The following is a 20,340-nucleotide window of genomic DNA, read 5'->3' as shown; positions in this document are numbered from 1 at the left end:
GATCGATAGGTGTGAGCGAAACAAAAAGTTATTGAACTGCTGGGAATGCAAATTTCGTTATAATTTTGCATTTTTTTGTTTTGATTTTTTTAAAATGGCGGCCACTGAAAATTTCCGATCGATAGAAATGATTGAGATTTATCGAATGATCGTACTGTGGAACCAATCATAATCATAATCGATTTTTCTGATGATTATTAACGATGACCACTTAATCGATATTTTTCAAAATGTTTATTGCTTGACTGACTGATTGACTGACTTGATTGACTGACTGACTGACTAGTTTGAAAAAAAAAAAAAAAAAAAATTAAAAAAGAAAACACAGTTAAGAGAGGGAGAGAGACCTGTGAAATTTCGATAATGACTTAGTTCAGAATTTGATTTTTCGATAGTTTTTTTGAATCGATATATTTGGATTGATATTTGGATATGCAGATCAGATCGATTGGTTGAGATTGAGATTGAGATTGAGAGAGAGTGGTTGGTTGGTTGGTTAAGTGAGAGAGTGGTTCGATTTGGATATTGGATTTGTTGTTCGTTTGTGGCGGCTTTTAGCAGAGGTGAGTTTCGTGAGCTGAGCTGTGGTGAGATAGTCATACTTTAAGAGGTGATTTGATAACTGAATTCAACTGCAGTGGTGAGAGAGAGAGAGATCGGAGTGGTCTGTGATCTGTGATCTGTGATCAGTGATCCGAGTGGTCTGTGATCATGGTGAGTTCATAAACTTTGCTTGTTGGTGAATTGTGATTTGGTGGTAGATTTGGTGAATTGGTGAAAGTGGTGGTGGTGGTGGTGGTTTTAGGTGGTTTTTGGTGGCTTGTAAGGTGGTGTGGTGGTTGTTTTGTGGTGAAGTTGAGAACGCGAGAGCGAGCGAAACAGAGATAGAGAGTGATCGAGTGAGTGAGAGAGCGTACAATACAAAAATTAATTAAATATATAATGTAAGTAATTGAATGTTAATTGAATTAGATTATTAGTACGTGGTGAAAAATCTAGGTGAATTTGAGCTTGAGATTCAATTGAATTTGAATTTGAATTTAATTTAATTGAGTTGAGTTTTAATATAAATTTGAATTGGAATTGAATGTGTCGAAAATGTACGAGAACTGCTTATATAAGTTATGATGGAAAATCGCTTTACGTTTAATCTAATAAAATCAAACACAATACACAAGTTTAGAGTGAGACAAACAGACATAGAGAGCGAGAGATACATATACATATTATATATTATATATAGATATATATATTTTTTTTTTATATACTGAGAGTGAGAGAGAGTGTGTGGTAGAGAGAGAGAGAGAGACAGATAGCACTGCAAAGCTGGGTTCTATGCTTAAATACTTGTCCTGATTTTTTATTTTATTTGTTGGTTTTTCTTTTTTTTTAACCAACACTTTGATGGTCTAGATAAAAGGGTGTTCTATTTTAATAATAGATAATAAGATAATAAGTTTTGATTTTTTTAAAATAATTTTCTAGCCCACTTTGATCTAAACCATAGCATACTTTTGAGAGGATTTTTAGCTCTACCTGGTTTTTGATTCTGGTATTTCGGTTTATAGCTTTACAATTTCGATTTAGTTATAACAAGATTTTGGTATTAAAGTATTTAAGTGTTTACTGTGACTCTTGGATCTTTATTTAGTTAGCCATTGTTTCAGCTAATTTTGAAACACAAAATCGTAAGGATATCAATTACATCTGGGATAAGAGCATACAGTGAGAGAGCTATTATTTAAATATAAATATATATATATATATGGTTCGTATATATAGTAGTTTGGTTTTGGTTTTTTGTTTTGGTTTTGTTTTTAGTTTCAAGTTTGGTTTTAAGTTTCTTTTGTTTGTTTTTGGTTCTCTGTTATTGTTGATGTCACTGGTTATATTGTTGCTGTTTTTGATGTTTCTTTGTGTTTTTTTGGCTGGCCTTGGAGTTGTCTGGTATCTTGGTATCTTGGTATCTTGTAGTTTGGATTTTGGATTTTGTAGTTTGGAGTTAAAGAGTTTCAAGTTTGTTGTTTGGTTGGAGTTTGGTTGGTTTCGGTTTATTTCTTTGCTGGTTTTGATTTACTTTCATGTTATATATTAAAGACTTAAAGCTGACAGAGAAATACATACATGTATAAAGATAATATATATAGAGTGTGGTTTATTAACTTGTAGTTTCTTTATTTTTTTGTTTTTTTTTTTTTTAGGTTACTTTTGCTTTTTCTTAGCTGGCTTTCTTTTTTGCATTTTGCATATATATATTTTTTTTTTGGTATTTTTTTTCTTGTGGGGGTGGGGCAGGTGAAAGTCGTGATTTTGCGTGAGATAGAAAGAGACAGATCGAGTGAGTTTATTTTTATTTTCTTTTTTTTTTTTTTTAAGATTGGTGAGTGAGTGATTCCGTGATTGAGTGATTGAAAGATTTGTGAGTAAGTTTTTATATAGTTCTCGTTTAAAGTCAATTTGATTTTCTTTAGTTTTTGGTATTTAATTGGTTTCGTTTTAAATTTTTTCTTCAAGTGTACTTATACAGATACAAAGGAATTCTGAAATAGAGGTTGTTTTTTGGCAGCCGGCGATTTTAACTTGATTCTGGGGGGGGATCGAGTGATTAGCTTCCAAAGTGAAAGAGATACAGGAGTTTCGGGCTTCAAATAGAGACAGAGTGATGGTGAGTTAACGTGAAAGATCGAGACAGATATTGTAGATACATATAGAGAGAGAGAGAGAGAGATATATAGAGGTAGAGAGAGAGAGAGACAGAGCGGCGTGATACGTGAGATAGAGACAGAGAGCGTGAAAGTGTGAAACTAACGTGATTCGGGGGAAGAACACGGAAATCTCCAAAAAAGTATGCTATGAAATATTTCATTTCAATAATATACTAAAAAAAATACTAAAGAAATTAAAACTAACACTTAACTCCATTTTAATACTATTCAGTTCTAATTTAATACTTTTTATAGAGATTTCTGGTTAAGGATCAGAGGAGGATAAGGATTTTCAAAAAAATATGGGACTTTGTGTGCTTGGCGCGTGTGAGAAATTATTTGGTTTTTTTTTTTCTTTGAAGCTTTTTCAGTATTTTGTAGTTTTTTGGGCATTTTCTAATCAAATGCTGACTGGTGATTCTTAGTGAGTTGCTGATTCGTGACTAAATAGTGACTTTGGTGAACTCGTGATGGTGACTTTTTGGTGTTTGTTCGTGTCCTGTGCTTTTGGCGTGTTGTTTCACTTTAGGCTGTTTTGGTTTTTTTTTTTTCTCTGGCATTGCATCGATTGGGATCATTACTTTTAGCTTGTTTTTTAATGTGGATTTTGGTGAGAGAGAGATAGAGAGAGAGTGGCAGAAAGGCAGATTTCATCACAATTGGCGCAAAATATATATCGTTTTTTGGTATTTTTTTGGTTAGCATGAGAGTTCTATTGGGATGTTTTTTTCTTTTGGTTCTGGGTCCAATTCGGCAGAGTTTTTACTTTTTTTCTTCACTTTCGAGGGGGTCTTGGGGTCAAAAAACACACACACTAGGCGTTAGAAAAGGGGGGGAGGGGGCAGATCAGAAAGAGATGGGTAGGGATGATGTAAGACCAGAAAGAGATAGAGGAGCGATGATCATTTAAAATCGTATTGAAGCGTAAATTAAAAGCGTAACGAAAACCATAAAGCGAAAGTGTCTACGGAAACTGAAATCGAAACGAGCAAAGCAAAATGGGACTCGAAATGGGACACCCATAAAACAGAAACAGGCTAAAGGATATAAAGGATATAGAGGATATGATATCCTTATAGCCATCCTAATCCAGCGGGAGTACAGTGCAGACCATAGAGCTAAGTGCTTAAATGAAATAATAATCATCATTGGCAAGAACCTAACTAATTTTATTTGCTGCTGATTTTCTGTTGCGATTCTGCCACTGCTGGCTGTAGTTTCTGTTCTATTCAGTATTCAGCTGCCATTTTGTCGGGTAACTAATTTCCCAATCAAACAGATCCCTACACCGCCATCACGTACTGTACTTAGTGTATCCAGAGAGATCCCCCAACCTCCTCCTAAAGAGACAGAGCAATCCTTTGACCAACCCAATCTGGCCGAGTGCACCCTTGGGTTATAATGAAATTCAGCACAAGTGGATGAACAATGACTGCTACTGCTGCTTCCCGCTTCGAATATCCTTGCCAGCCAGCTTGAAGTGTGTAAGTAGCATGTGTAATAAGTATCATGTGCGCTGGACTGACTTACTCAGGGCTGATTAACGAAATGGGGGGAATGGAAGGGCTCTTCCCTATTCCTATAACTTGCTGCATGCCTCCTTGCCCATCCTGCCTCACTGACTGTCTGACTGACTTATGCCCAGTAACCATAACAATGAATTTTATGCCCAATGCCCTGCCCTGCCCCGCCACTGACTGTCGACTGTTAGTGCCACTGCCACAGCACTGAGAAAAGTTTCAACCCCCCAAGTTGGGCGCTAATTGTTGAATCCTTTAAAAATTCAATTTTTCATAGCATACTTTTATGGATCAAACAACTATCCAAACATTATTGTTTGAAATATATATTTTCTTTCGGTGTATTCTGCCTTCAAATGGTAAGCTCTATGGCTCCGGCTCGTTTCTGCTATTAGAACAACATTGGCAATATATTTGGGGCAATAAAAATAAGCTTTTGCTACAAGAGGAGGCACTGGCACTGGCACTGGCTTTGTATTTGTATTTGTATTTGTTATTGTTATGGGTCCTGCCGCAGTGCTTGCCACTTACGCTTCATTAGGATGCGTCTAAGAACTCTTGCAGCAAGTCAATAATAAATTGAAGCCAGCTTGGGAGTCAGAGTCAGTGGAGTCTCCGTCTCCGTCTCAGATTTAGTCTCAGTTTCAGTCTCGAAAGTGCCAAGTGCCTGGTGGCAATAAACAAGCAAACAACAAGGACAGATACACATCAGTGGGCTGGGCCACCACGCCCCTCCTCCCTTGGTTATATAAAGCCTAGCTAGATTTCCCCTTTCCATTCCCCTTCCCCTTCCCCAATCCCCAAAGTCACACATCATTGAAGTTGACTTTAAATTGGCGACTTAAACGAACAATTGGCCCAGGACTAAAAATGAAACAGGAAATGTGAAAACAAACAAGAGGCATTTTTGGGTTTCATCTTGCAGGGTGGTGGTGGTGGAATTGGAACTATATTTTGTGTTTTACAGTGTTTCTGGAGGGGGGGGGGGGAGTTTTTATTTATCTTCATTTGGTATTTTTTTTTGTCAGTCAGCAGGCAGACTGGATGCTTTCACTTATGCAATATACAAATACAAGGGATTATAGTAAGATATTTATGTAGATATGAGTATATTTATATACGGATAGGTGTCGGGAACAAATATATATATATATATATAGTATAGGTGTAGTATGTAGGTGTTTCAAACCATTATTGAATTATTATTCACATTCGTCGGTTGATCGGAGGAGAGCTGCTGGCTAAAAAAAAAACAAGTACGAGTAACTCGAAGGCTTATTTACACGTGTCCAGGCTTCGGGGGGATGAGTTGCTTTTTGATATTTGACTTTTGGGCTATTTATTGGATTTAGTTACGAAACAAAAAAACAAAAGCGTGCCACAACAAAAGCAAATTAAATTCAATTTTAATTGAAAACATTGTTCTACGTGCTCTTTTTTTTTTTGTTTTTTTTACAAATTTGCTTTCAAAGACAATGGAAAGAGATAGACAGAAGGGCAGTAGAGAGAGAGAGAGATAGAGATAGAGAGAAGATAGTATTAGAGGTGCATGCTTTTCGGGGTTTTCAGTTTTAAATACAAAGCCAGGGTTGCCAAAGCTGTTCAACAAAATGCAAACAACAATGTTAAGCGGTGGCGGCAGTCTGCAGCAAAATAATCGAAACTCTTCCATTGAACTGTTGCTTACTTAGAACTAGTTAGTTATATGATACAATAGATAGTGTTTAGAGGTGTATTATTATAATATATACGGTATAGATATAGATATCAGGTGGATAGTGTCGGGTGGCATCAAAATCAAATACGAAATACGAAATACGAAGAGGTGTCTTATTCTGTAGTGTTTTCTACTCTTGGTGTGATATTGTTTGTTGTTGGGGAATCTCTGTGGCTCAAGTTGCACAATAGTATATTAAATAGTATATTTATTTTGAGAGTATTATATAGTATAGTTTGGAGGTTAGTATATGCAGTATATTTGATAGTATTTTACGGTATATAAATGTATTGTTTGCTTTTGTTTTTTGGTTTTGGGGATTACTTTTTATTTTTCTCCTTGGTTTTTGGTTTCGGTTTCGGTTTTGATTTCATATTTTTTTTTTTTTCTCGTTTATCGAAATTTCAAAAAAAAATGAAAACAAAAAACAAATTTCGATAGTTCTGAAACTGAAATAGTTCGAAAATAGTTCGGATGTGATGTGAGTGAGATACAAATGGGTGGGGCGGGCGGTACCCGGCCCGGTGGGTCGGTGGGTCGGTGGTTCGGTGGGTGAGCGTGAAAGAGACACAGAAATAGTGGGAGAAAGAGTATAATATATATATGTATATTGTATATATGGAGAGACAAAGAGAGACAGAGAGCGTCAGACGCTTTGTTTTTTTTTTGCTGATTTCTACACAGAAATTGCTCGATTGCCAACATATATGCTGCCTGTCCGTTTAGCTGTTGGTATTTTTTTTTCATATTTTTTTTGTTTGTTTGGTTTATCGGTTTTGATTTAGATATATATGTATATCGTATATAGATCGCTTTTGTTCGCTTTGTTGTTAACCAAATTTAATACAATTGAATTGTAAACACACACAAGCGCACGCAACACACGCACACACACAAAAACATTGAAATTAGCAGATTTGAGTGAGAGAGACAGAGATACAGAGAGAGAGAAGAGAGATCGAGAGAGAAAAGTTGGTATTTTTTGGTATTTTTTTTTGGGGAAAAGGGCTGTGTGGTTGGGTTGGTTAGTGGGGTTATCCTCTTCTTCTGCTTCTTTGTCTTCAGAAGTGGCTACTAACTTGCATCAAATGGCTCTTTCAAAAACAAATAGCCCAAAAAGAATACTTTTGCATACTTTTTTGGCCTCTTCGAACCGGAAGTATATTTATTCTACAGATACATAGATATTGTATTTGGTAATTTGTGATATTTGTTTATACTTGATTATGGTTATTTGTATTTAGCTTTAGTTTGTTTTTTTTTTTTGTGGCATTCGACAAAAAAATTTGTTCGCTTACATTTGCCTTCTCTGAAACTGTTTTTCTTTTTTCATATTTTTTTTTGCGTTTTCAATCAATTAAAATTGCACATTTTCAACAACATCAACAACGACAACTACTTTTTGGTATTATGAGTATTATTTATTGTTATTTTTTTTTTGTATTTTGTTTTTTTTTTTTTTTGTCCTTTAGATAGATATATAGATATATTTATATTTTTATAGAGATATATGTATGTACGGATATGCATATAATATATATATGTATATATGTATGTATATTGAGTATGGTATATTATAGATATATTTAGATTGAGTACGAGTACGAGTAGATAGATATTAGATATTGTATATAGATGGTGTGGAGAGTACGATAGTTGTCAGCTCGATAGTTCCATCGTTGGAATTATCAAGATTACCGGTAAAAAAGAAATTGGGAAATTATCAGAATCAAAATCATAAAAAGCACATATTTGAAAAGAAACAACGCTTACAATTACAATAACAATTACAATTACTGGAAAATGATACAAAAAACACAACATTTTTGCTTGCTCTTTTCAATTGCATTGTGAAATCGATTAAAAAAATAAATCGAAATAAAGAATATGTATCGATAAGGAAATGAAAATCACATATGTATGTCTACACCGATATACGTACAACTGATTACACATACACATACAGACAAGCATACACATACACAATGCGACATACTTAAGATTGAGTTACCTACTTGCACACATACATACATACATATCGTAACATGTATCGATATATCGATTAATTGAACGATCTAAATGATCTATTCAAACGCATATGTATGTATGTGTGCTGGTAAGCTGGATTATAGTTAGGCTGGCTTAGTTGGTAAGTAAGATTTGTTAGTTTGCACTTGACATTACGAATACGGATACAATACCACAAATGCCGAGAGAGAGAGAGAGAGATATATATAGAGATATTCATAGTTATATTGATTGATTACGATACGTTACGGTATATATGTATATATATATGATTGGGTATTGCCACCGACATTTTAGAGTTTGCTTTGCTGAGATCTGATGATCTGATGATTGAAACACTTCCGTGTACGTTTACGCTCAAGTTACTACTGGGATATATGGATGGATATCCGGCAAACAATACAACAAATTATACAGTTGGTACATGTACGAGAGTAGCATTATAGATATTTATGTATAGTACGAGTATGCATATTATAGAACACAAGATAATGCAATTGATTGAGTTGTTGCGTACAGTTTTACGGCTTAAGACACGTGCAAATTGTTTTTCATTTCGTTGGATAGGAAGTTTTTTTTTAGGGGGGGCATTGGTTATCGGTTATCGGTATCGGTATCGGTTTTTGGTAATTGTAATTGGATTGTATCGAGAGGGGGCATTTAACTACTTGATTTTGGGGGGGGGGCTCTAGGGCAGCAGGTTTACTAAAAAAAAAACTTAGGTAGTGTTTGTACTAGAACAAAAAATTATCATCTCAAATTTTGTTTATTTTGTGGGGGAAGGGATAGTGATGTGCGCGGTGTAGGGCAGGGCCAAAAAATTATTTGGTTGGGAATTATAAGGATTATTAGCGTTTTTCTTTCCTTAATCAAAATTTTAAAAAGGATTTTTTTTTTTAGGTAATTCAAGGCTTATTAGTCTAAACTTCAGGTTCAGGGTTATCTGGACTCATAGAGAAATATATAAATAGAGTGAGTGAGAGAGAGAAACGGAGAGAGAGAGAGAGAGAGAGCGACAAAGAGAGAGAGAGAAAGAGATACATAGGGGGTTTGTTTGGTTCTTGGCGATAGTTCCACACGAGGAGGATTGTTTCAAGTTTGCTCAATTTCAAGTTTGCTTTTATGTGTTTTTTTTTCTTTTTTAATTTGTTTTTTTTTTTTTCAATTCTTATGCGCGTTTAATTTGATTTTTTAGAAAAATATATATATATAATTTTTTAAACACAGAACACCATATACGCGGCAATAGAGCTATTTAAAAGGGCTATCTTTTGTTTTGCAGTTTATCGATAGTTAATGAGATCCTTTATGCCTTTGATTAGCATTCGATAGTTATCGCTTCAATTGCATTTAGTTGACCTACTTAACTCGAGTTGTTACTTAGTTAAATACGCATAAATAGTCATCGTTATTGATAGATGTGGAAAATCATAATTGAAATCAACTGAAAAGTTAACCTTGGCTGAGTATTCTTTTCGATTGCCAGCTTATCGTTGTCATAGTATTTCATAGTATCGGTTTCTTATTTATCGGTTATCGCCAGGCAACGCCAACACTTTACTATACTTTTACAAAGTCTGCGTGTGTGTGTGAGTTTGTTCTTGATTGTGTGTATTTGTGTGTGTGTGTGTGTATATTTAAGATAATGTTTAGATTAAATTTACTAGAGAGAGAGAGATAGAGATAAATTGAGAGAGAGAGCGAGAGAGATACACCAAAAGAGAGTTATGGGCGCCAAAAAGAGACAACAAACTTCATTTTGTATTAAATTTGATTTGGTTTTCAGCTTTGAGATTAAATATTTGCTTTGTTTTTGCTTTTTAGAGTTAAGATTTGATTTGTATTTTTGGAATAATTCACTTTTTTTTTTCGAAGACGTTGACAGCATATTGTGTGGTAGCAGGCGAGCAATCTGTTATCGTCGGTTTAGGGTTATCGGTTATTGGTATTTTTTTCTGGTATTTTTTTTCTGGGTGGAGCGGTGCGGCTGCGTTTTGACAAAATATCGATTTTGAATTCTGGAATTCTGGAATTTGCATCCCCTGATTTATTTATTCACTATTCTGTTATCTGCATTTGAATCTTCCTGGAATCGCGCTTCAAAAATGAACAAAAAAGATGGAATAAAGACAGGTGGAGTCGACAAAGCCAAAGGAAGGTTAAGAACCGATAAGACATCGCTTAGTGCATCTAATTTGGGGTTAGGTTTCAAATCAAAACGATAATCGATTAAAAAATATATAAAACAATAACAATTTAAGCTAATCAACTACGTTTGAAGAATATATTCCATTAACTAAGATAGATTTATGCAAAAATCAAGGCAAAAAATGAAAATAGAGAGACGGAAAGAGGCAAGAGAATGGGAGAAAATAGTAGTAGTTCCCTAGAGGAAAATCGATAGATAGACCGGAAGTGGAGTTTGATAAATTTGATCTCGTTATCGGGTTATCGGGGGGGATAATCGGGTGAAGAGTGGGGGTGATGAGTTTTAAATGAGAAGAACTAGAATTGGTTGAGTTGTAATTACCATTTTCTATCACTTTGCTCTTGGCGGGGGAGTGGGGATGGATATGCGTGGCCGCGTGGGCGGCACCGCACACACACGCACACGCACACACACACACACCGCCAGCAGTGGGTTTCAGAGCCAGTCTATCGGCTATCGATAAATCGCTGCCACTGCCGCTGCCGCTGCGCGTCGTCTTCGATGAGATTTAAGTTTTCTCTCCTCAGTTTATTAGTTATTGTTCGATATATTTTGATTGATCGCTAATTCGTTGATCGATTATTGCTTAATAGTTATCAATTATCGTTTTAATTATCGATGAATTGCTTTTCGGTTTCGGTTGTTTCGTTCAGTCGCACAAGCTAAGGCCACCTTTTAACGAGTTGCCCTGTTTTCAATTTGATTTCTTATTTTTTTTCTTCTTATTTTTTACGATTATATATTTTTATATTTTAGATTTTAGATTTTGGTTGCTGGTGCTAAGTTATCGCGCGATACACGATACAATTTGATTTTACAGTTCGATTGTAAATATTTGTTGATTTTGATTTTTTTTTTTTTTTTTTTGGATATATATACGTGGCTATATGTACATACAAGTTATCACATTTGTTAGCATTATTCGATCATAGTTCATAGTTCTTCTTGCTCGTAATTCACCGCATCTGGCACCGATTGCCATTATTTCTGCCGCACTCTCAACTGTCTCTGGTGGCCGTTGTGTTTTTGCCTTTCGATAATTTCGATTGTTTCGATAACTTTGTCGCTGTTGCTGCTGCTGTTGCTGTTTCTGTCGCTATCTGGGAAGGATCCGTATGGGTGCTGGTACTCGGATGCCATGGAGCTTCAGCTTCCTCGGCTGTTGCCGTTGTGGCCTCGGCCTCCTTGTTATCGGTTATCGATCTGCCGATACCATGGCCATTGCCAATAATATTTTCGTATCCGTTTCCGGTTAATGGTTCGGAGTTATCGCTGCTTCTGCTGCTGTTGCTGGGCAGGGTTGTCAGGGTTGCCTCATAGCCGCCATCGTTTCCGTAACCATTTCCACTGTAGTCGACCTTTGAGTTCAAAGTTCAAAGATCGATATCGATATCGATTAGTGTGTTTTTTTTTCCCCGTTTTGTTGGTTTTTGAGTTTGATATAAAATATAGAAGCATGTTGAGGTTTTTAGTTAAAATCACCCTGCATTCGATCCAAAGGGGGACTCAGAGGGGGGAACCATTATGTATATATCAGTTTTTGTCACAGTGTAGAGAGTGTAGGGTTGACCTTATTCTTAAATATGTTAGAATGTATATATCTAAGGTTATGTTATAGCTTAAATAAAAAATATTGCTTAAAATTTTGATGCCACAATTTAGTTTCAAGAATCAAACAAAATCATCAAAAAAAAGTAACACAGTCACACAAACAGCAAGAAAGAGATAGATAGTTAGATAGATTGAGAGAGAGATAGAAATAGGTAGACAGACATAAAGATATAGTAACGATTACAATTACATCCATAGCTAATTTATCGATTATTACAGCCAATTACAAACGATAATTCAACACAGAAAGAGACACAAATAGAGATTATCCTTTTGTTTTTTTTTTTTTCGAGTGTGTGTTAGAGTGAGTGTGAGTTGGATAGAGAGAAAGAGAGAGATATATAGTCCGCGAGAAAGAGATAGAGATGGGAATGTTGGATGGACAATGGTTATTAATGGACAATGGGCTTAGAATGGGGTCTCGATGACAATTTTCAGCGCTCTTTTTTCGGGGGGAGCCGACATAAAAAGAGATAGACAGATGGGGGGATACTCGTACATCAGAGAGAGAGAGACAGAGAGAGAGGTAGTGGAGGTGTGGGAAAGGGACAGCCGCTTTGTTTGGGGTCATCATTTTCTTGAGCCTGTCTTTTGTTTGTTTGCTTTTTTTTTTTTTGTTTTTTTCGGCCCGCTTCTTATATTCATATTCAAAATCCTACTTGATGAATCTTTTGCATATTAATTTCATTTTTTTTCCTTATTTTTTTATACTCTTTTTTTTGTTTTTTTTATGATGACCTTTTCTTGTTGCAATTTATATGAATGTTCATTTGGTTTTTCTTTTTTTTTTTGTCTTTTGTTCTGTGATCTTTTGAAAGAAATGTTCTCACGGTAAGTACATTATTACGAGTATTGTTATTCATGCTTTCTTTTCGCTTTCATTTGCATTTCGCTTTATTGTTATCATCTATGGGTCTGTCTGGGTTATGGTTATATGGGAAATGGCAATGTTTCAAAAGTCATGGCCACTAGACTCGAAAATGAAAACGGAAACGAAAACAAAAGATATGGTATGGGTTATATTTCCTTTCTTTCGAAAGAAGAAAAACGTTGAGGAATGGTCTGGACTGGGATTTTCCCCACCCTTTTCTTATTTTTCTTTATTATTCGATTAATTCGATTAATCTCCAGCTGTTGGGTATCTTCAATCGATGATTATCGATGATGCCACACACAGGCATCTCTGTCAAGTCCCGAAGTTGTCGATTTTCGATGAGTTGGTATTTTTTGTTTTTTTTTTTTTTTGCTTTTTGGTATTTTGTCGATAAATGGTATTTGATGGAAGGAGTAGAGATAATGGTGGGGTCAGTAGTAGTATAAAGTGTAATTTACATTTTGACGTTAACATATTGCTCTCGGTTTACTTTTATTTTGGGTTTTGGTTTGATTTCTCTTGTATTTTTTTTGTTTTTTCTTGGTTAGTTTTATTTTGAAAAAAATTGGTAGTAGTAGTAGAGTAGTAGTAATAATAAGTAGGTAGTAGAAAGTAGTGGTAACATATTTTCTTTTTTGCTTTTCGCTTTGCGGTTTTTTTGGTTTTGGTTTTTTGACTCAATTCGATTTTTTTTTATATTTTTTTTGTTTGGATGATGGAAAAATAGAATATATATTTTTTATTTTTTTTTTTTGGTTGGTTCGAGTTGAGTTTTAGTTGTAGAGTAGAGTATGGTATGGTATAATCAATCAATCAACCAAAGGCGGTATAAAAATAGAGCAAGTTCATATGGATTAGTACAGTTGTTAAAATGGAAACAGTTGACACTCACCGATGATCTACTCACTTGCATAAACGCATAGACGCCGCGTAAAAACTCCATGTTATTTTGTTGCTCTTGAGAACCCTTTTTGGTTGTGCGTTGGGCCCGACTTATATACTGCTTAACGGTGTCCGCAACAAGATGTGGCTTTAGTTTGCGTGATAGTACCCTAAAAAATAATGGATAATGAGGTTTAAGAGATATTAGTAAGAGTTTTAGTTTAAATAGAGGTACTAGGTACTATAATTAGTTAGCTTAGATTCAAGTTAGTAGTTTAGAAAAAGGTTTAAAGATTGTTCAGAGGAGAGAGACTCACTCTTGATCGGGGTCACCATAATCATATTATTACTATTTAGTTCTACTTTGAGTAATTTTATTCCAATAGCTCTTTTGTTAGATCCTACAACGACTTCATCTCTCAAAAAGCTTTAAAAAACAATATAGTTTTCTTGCAGAATAGAGGTGAGCCCGCCTTTGGGTATGTGGTTTTAGGTTTATTCTCGGTCGAGGTCACCATTTCCACCTATTTTCCACCTAGCCGGCACTTGGCCCTCAGTTCTCCGCTCTTCTCGCATCTAAATTGAAGCGCTAAGCAAATTGTCACTTGAGAGGTGCTCGCTTTTCTCATCTGCTAAACGGAAACACTTTCCGCCTGCCTTTGTGCTAATTGGCCGCACTTAGTGGCGCCACCCACCCACCATCCACCTATCCACTTGCCACTTTTCTGACTTTTCCGAGTATACCGCAACGGCAGACGACAGTATATGAGGTTGGGGTTATGGTGTTATGGTGTTTATATCATGAAATATGCGAAAAAGGCCGCAGGAGGCAAGAGGTCAGAGGTAGGATGGTGGCACGATGATAGTTCTCTCTCTCTCTGTGTTCACATGAATGTGTTTTGTGTGCTGAGGTTTTGGAGGAGAGATTGTGTTTGTCTTGGCTGTTGAAGCCTATGTAGATGCCGGAATATTTTTGCGGGCCAGGCTAATTGAAAATCCTCCTCTGTGGCTGACGACTTTACGCATTTTGTGCGAATTGACAACGCAGATTAGGCTTATCGTTTAATTGCCGCAAGCAACAGGGAGGCCAGGCCCAGGCCCCTTTTCCAACTCAATTTTCATCTCTATTTCATCCAGAGATGCTTCCTACTTCCTACTTCCTACTCTGACTCTACTTCCCCCTTGTCTGTCTTCATTTTCATTTCCATTTCTCCATGACAAGTCTAGTCCTTTCGTCCTGGCTTCATGTCCTGGCACACACTCACGCATAATTCCAGTTTTTATTAGCCAAGCTTTTAAGCTGCGACTAACCAAAGAAATGAAGATTGCGACATCCAGTGAGAGAAATAATAGACTATATTTTATAGCTATAGATAGCTCTATTTAGATACTATTTCTCTCAGTGTAGAAAACACCCCGGAGCGGGACAGCGGCGATGGCAGTTGGCTGATAAGACCGAGGCTTCATTACTACTCTATTGACTTAAGCAGCCGACAGCCGCAATGAGTGGAGATTTTCTCTGATTTTCCCCACTTTTCTGTGGATTAGCAGAGCATTTAATTGGATTCCCATGTGAGCACAAAAAAAAAAAACAAAAAAACTCCCAAGATAAACCCAAGGGAGGGGGAAAAAAAAAATCTGTGGAATTTAATTTTTGGAAAAATGCAAAAATGAAATGTTTCTCCGCCAGAGAGAGAGACAGAAAAAAAGAAAGAAACTAATAAACTTAGCTCCAGGCTGGCTGGCTGGCTGGCAGCGCGCATTTCCGTTTCCGGTGGGCTCCTAATTTATTATTAATGGAAAAAATAAAAAAACAAGCCAGCGGAGGAAGTAGAGAGAAGCGGCAGGGCTGATTACTTTTGACTGCGACTGTGCTTTCCTTTTGCCAACTGAATTTTTCGTTGGACTTTTGGACGCGATTTCGTGTGCATATTGACTTTTAGGGCACGCCCCTTCTCCTCCATCCACCGCCTACATTTTATTTTATTTAATTTTTTTTTCTCTTGCCGCCAGGGGTCAAATAAATTCGAGTACAAAGCAAATTGCAGTGGGCAGGCACCGAAGGGCGTGGGGCTACATCTTTGCCGGCAAAATTGAAAATACTTAAAAAGCATCGCCAACAGAATTGCCACATTTTTTTCCCTCTTCTTTCTCTTATCTCTCTGGGGTAGTTTTTTATATATATATATTTTTTTTAATATATATATAATCAATAGCTTTAAAATTCCTTTTATTTACTGCTCACAGTTTTTAGTGAATAATAGGTTACTATTTAATTTTTTTGTTTGGAAAAGTGTGGAGAGAAATTGCAAAAATGTATTTGGTTTTTAAAAGATACAGTTTTAAAGCCAAATTCTATTTAAAAGTTTAAAATTTACTTGGGAAAGTGGAGGGGAAGAGAAGAGTATCGGGTATCTTTTATTTCACAGACTCCATTACAGGCTGTCTTAATATCTCCGGTAGTCGTAGAGTTAAAAGGATAAAGAATATAGTATTGGAATCTTTCTTGGCAAAGTTTTGGACTAAAAACTATTCCAAAGTTTATATAATTAAAGTTAGATTCAAATACTTTCTGAAAATATAAAAACTGAATGAGAAAAAATCTAAAAAATGTTCCAACTCTTGTTGTAATGTGTGCTGGCTCCTTGAGAGTTCCACTCGTAACCTCTTACTACTCTTTTAGAAATATTATGACTTCTGGAACTTTTAAAAAAAAAAAACTGCATAAGGAAAACCCTGCTTTTCCTTCTCAAATTCAAATTTTGGGGCCTGGTTTCGGCATTTCATTACAATTCCAAATCGCGAAAAGGGGCTTGTCGGCTTGGCTTTCTTTTATTTTACTTTCTTTGTGGTTTCTTTTTTTGGGATTTCCTTTCAAGCTTTTTTTTGTTTTATTGAAATTATTTGACCTTTCGGCTGTGAGCGGCACAAGCTTTTAATTTATTATTATTTTCTTAACCGCGTTCACCTTCTGCTCCAACTGTTCCACTTCCTTCGTCCTTAAGCACTTTTTTTCTGCCTTGTTTTTATAAATTTCTGTTTTTTTTTTTTTTTTTTTTTGGCGGTTTTTGGTTTGTTTTTTTCCGGGTTTTTGTTTTGTTTTTTTTCCTCTCGCCTGACAGGCGTAACAGAAATGTTAAATTGCGAAAAATAAATCTTGAAATTGACTTGGTTCGGGGTTTGGTTTTCAGGTTTTCTGGTTTTCGGTTCGCTTGTCACCAGCCCAGTCGCCCTTTCTATATATATATATATTGGTATAACATTTTTTTGTTTTATTTATTTTGCTTTGGGGCTCTTTTTTCCACTTTTTTTTTTGTATTTTACAAACTGTCGCCTTTTTGAGTTGCTGCTGACAGCGTGAAAATCGAGATAAATGTGTTGGCGCGACCGCCCGCCGACCCCGCCGTCGTTTGTTTTGGCGGTTAAGAGAGCAGTTTATTTAATTTTGAAAAAAAGAAAAAAAGAAAAGGAAGCCGACAGCAAGCAGGTCGCCCGGAAGCCGAAAACACCATACAAAAAAAAAAGGTCAAGAGGTGAAGGTGCGGAAATTTTATTTCAAAATCAGAAACAGAATCAGTACAGATTGTTTTGGGGTTTCTTCAGATCAGATTATTCTTATAAATAAATTATAAATAATTATTATTAATTATTAGTTATTCTTAATTCTTATAATTTATTTACTTTTAATTTTTTTGTTAAAAACTATCAACTATCCACTTGAACAAAAATATGTGAAAAATATTATGATATTATGAGTAGCGTATCTCGTATCTTAAGCAATGCGGCACCAACTGATGCTGCCACAGATAATTGCAGTATCTGGCAGATACTTTTGCAGAAGCAGCGCAGTTGCAGATGCAGTTCGTGGCTGGAGGGGGAAGAGTAGCAGCAGTAGCAGTAGCAGCAACAGACTATATGCCTCTGATATTGTTATTTTATTGCTCAGTTCAGCCTTTCTTCTGCTCTTTTTTTTTCATATTATTTTCTGGCTCGTAATAAGCGCAATTAGCAAAGGACATGGGCTGCAAAAAAATAAAAAAAAAATAAAAAGGATTAAGCAAAAAAATGAAATAAAAAGTGAAAAAAAAGCAAAATATTACGCTCAAGTGAGCAGAGAGCGGGGGATAATGGATAAAAAATGGTAAAGAAAATATATAAAATATAAGATATACAATAAGAAACAAAATAAGGTAAAAATAATGTAAGAAAGTCCTTAATAGATACTTTGAAAGCCTGACAACCCTTGGGTGATTGTGCTGTGACAACCCTATTCCACTTAATTGCCAACTACAGTTGGCTCTTATGTCCTTTGTTGCGGTGAGTCCTTCAAGACTACTGTTGTTGTTGTCCTCTAATTGCTCCCTCTACTTTAGGGGGTCAGGGGGTCAGGAGAAAATGCCAATGCCAAAATAATTGTGCATAATTCCATTTTCCATAGTCTGTCGTCCTTCGTCCTTCGTCCATGGCAGGACGAATGCAATATAATAGCAGGCTATTTGCCGTGGAAGCCCAGCTCGATGGCTAAATATATTTATATATTAATCGGGTCATAGTGCAGGGTAGGGGTTGCCATCATTAGCATTTTAAATCAGATATGCACTGTCATTAAAAAAGGACTAAACAGATAGCGGCATGACAGCTTAATTTATGGTTATGTAATTCAAATGCTTTGCTTATCGACTTAATTGGATCTTTTATTTATTCTCCACTACTCTTCTTCTAAAATAATTAAAATATCAGACTCATTTTCTGACAGTGCACTTAATAGCAGCGCCTCTATTCTTATTTATTTTTTACTTTCCCTGCCTAGCCATAAATTTCTGGCTCCTTTTGTTGGCCGTTAATTAGACCACACTACCTGTCCATCTACCATCTACCATCTACCACTGCCCCCTAAGGTCCTTCGTCCATCGTTCTGCGATGACCCCTAGAGATGGCAGGTTAGCATGCATACCTTGTCCTACTTGTGGCTTCAATTTCCGCTGCCAGTTGCATTCAACAAAGCAACATTTTGTTGCCTTTTCTTTTTCGACAGTCCTTACCAGCCTTGTCCTGCTTTTCGAATCGGGCTTTAAGGATCCACAGGAGACAGGGGAGCTGACAGGAGAGAGAGAGAGAGAGAGTAGGTGGGAGGGGGGAGTGTCTGTAGTCCTCCTCACCTTTTTATACCCTTGCAGAGGGTATTATAATTTTGGTCAAAAGTGTGCAACGCAGTGAAGGAGACATCTCCGACCCTATAAAGTATATATATTCTTGATCAGGATCACCTCCTGAGTCGATATAAGCATGTCCGTCTGTCCGTCTGTCCGTCTGTCCGTCTGTCCGTCTGTCCGTTTCTACGCAAACTAGTCTCTCAGTTTTAAAGCTATCGAGTTGAAACTTTGCACACACCCTTCTTTCCTTTGCAGGCAGTATATAAGTCGGAACGGCCGGGATCGGTCGACTATATCCTATAGCTGTCATATAACTGATTGATCGGAAATGCCATAACTTTGGTGTTTTTTAAGTTAGAGGGTTGGGACTTTCCACACATGTTATATTTGACCAAAAAATCTTGTGTGCCAAATTTCATAAGGATCGGCCGACTATATCCTATAGCTGTCATAGAACGATCGAAATTGGCATAACTTTGATGTTTTTTAAGTTAGAAAGATGGGATTTGGTACAGATTACTCTTTTGGCAAAATAAATCGATATGCCAAATTTCATAAGGATCGGCCAACTATATACGATCCGCTACATATCTAATAATATAAGATGCGTGGCGCCACCTAGCGGACTGCGACTGAACTGCAAGGGTATATAAACTTCGGCTCCGCTCGAAGTTAGCTTTCCTTTCTTGTTTTTTTTATTATTGTCTTGGGCGGGGATTTGTGCGCCAAGCTTTTTAAATGAGGACAACGCACTCCGTACTCGATTCCATTTAAGTGCTCCAGACACACACACACTTGCTTACCCACTCCCACACTCAGTCTCTCCCTCTCCCACACTCCCACACTACCCACTCTCTAATGTCCTTAGAGGACTGTGAGGAAAGGAATAGAGAATCATCAGTGGGGGGAATGAAAATAGAATGCGTAGGAAGTAAGTCATTTCCGGTTTTCTCACTTTTTTTTAAAAAAATATTCTGCTTTATTGGTTCAAGGATATTTTAGTCCCTAAATCTTAAAAAAGGGATGTGTATTTTTCTCTCATCTCTAGCATTAATTTTGATATGATTTGCCTTCGACACAAGTGCCACTCCTGAGATTCTCCTCAGTTCTCCCAGATATGTCCTTCTCCCAGAGATGTCCTTCTCCCACTTCCTGGCACTGCGACACATGAAAGTTATTACACTTATTATTATTTCTTATGAAGAAAATAATTTTATGTGCCAGAGAAGACTTCATTTGTGCGGCTTGCAGCGTGTTGATAAGAGGCAGGGGCGTGGCAGGATATTATATATATATGTGTGTGTGTGTGTGTGTATATTATATAATAATATGTAATAATGACTATATACTCTGGCAGCCTCTAGTTCTTAGTAGGAGACCGAATTTAAGGTCCTTTCATTAACTTATTATGCCGCCTGGTTGTCGAAGCACTTTCTTAAATCCCTTTATTTATGAGATTATTTTCCATAGTCTACTTTTTGGGGCTATGCTATTTATTTTTCTTTTTCGCTCAAAGAGTCGAGCAGTTTTTAGTTTTAAAATTCAAAACGCGCCAGCTACCGCCTCGATCCATAAATAATTCCCAACTAGAGTTGAGCAGTCAGCCGCAACAACAACAACAACAACCATGCCACACCACCA

At 36.4% G+C, this 20,340-nt stretch overlaps 1 protein-coding gene and 1 long non-coding RNA gene across 3 annotated transcripts in view; one reads left to right on the top strand and one right to left on the bottom strand.

The window, feature by feature from the left end:
- LOC6498777 (innexin shaking-B) overlaps positions 1 to 20,340 on the bottom strand; it is a 78,976-nt gene that overhangs the window by 31,322 nt on the left and 27,314 nt on the right. The window contains exons 2-3 of one of the 2 annotated variants that reach the window (XM_044717438.1): positions 13,557 to 13,716; positions 11,008 to 11,537 (exon numbers count right to left, since the gene is read on the bottom strand). In XM_044717438.1, the coding sequence (XP_044573373.1) occupies positions 11,178 to 11,537; positions 13,557 to 13,716 (520 nt within the window). In that variant the 3' untranslated portion in view covers positions 11,008 to 11,177. Of the gene's footprint in view, positions 1 to 11,007; positions 11,538 to 13,556; positions 13,717 to 20,340 lie in introns of those variants that run through there. The other variant, XM_032452224.2, reaches the window with a different exon arrangement.
- LOC26514978 overlaps positions 1 to 20,340 on the top strand; it is a 43,235-nt gene that overhangs the window by 10,912 nt on the left and 11,983 nt on the right. The window lies entirely within an intron of this gene.

This window comes from Drosophila ananassae, chromosome XR (genome assembly GCF_017639315.1).
Source record: "Drosophila ananassae strain 14024-0371.13 chromosome XR, ASM1763931v2, whole genome shotgun sequence".
Lineage (NCBI taxonomy): Eukaryota > Metazoa > Arthropoda > Insecta > Diptera > Drosophilidae > Drosophila > Drosophila ananassae.
Note: the sequence above shows the minus strand (reverse complement) of the source record. Positions and strands in the feature narration are given on the sequence as shown.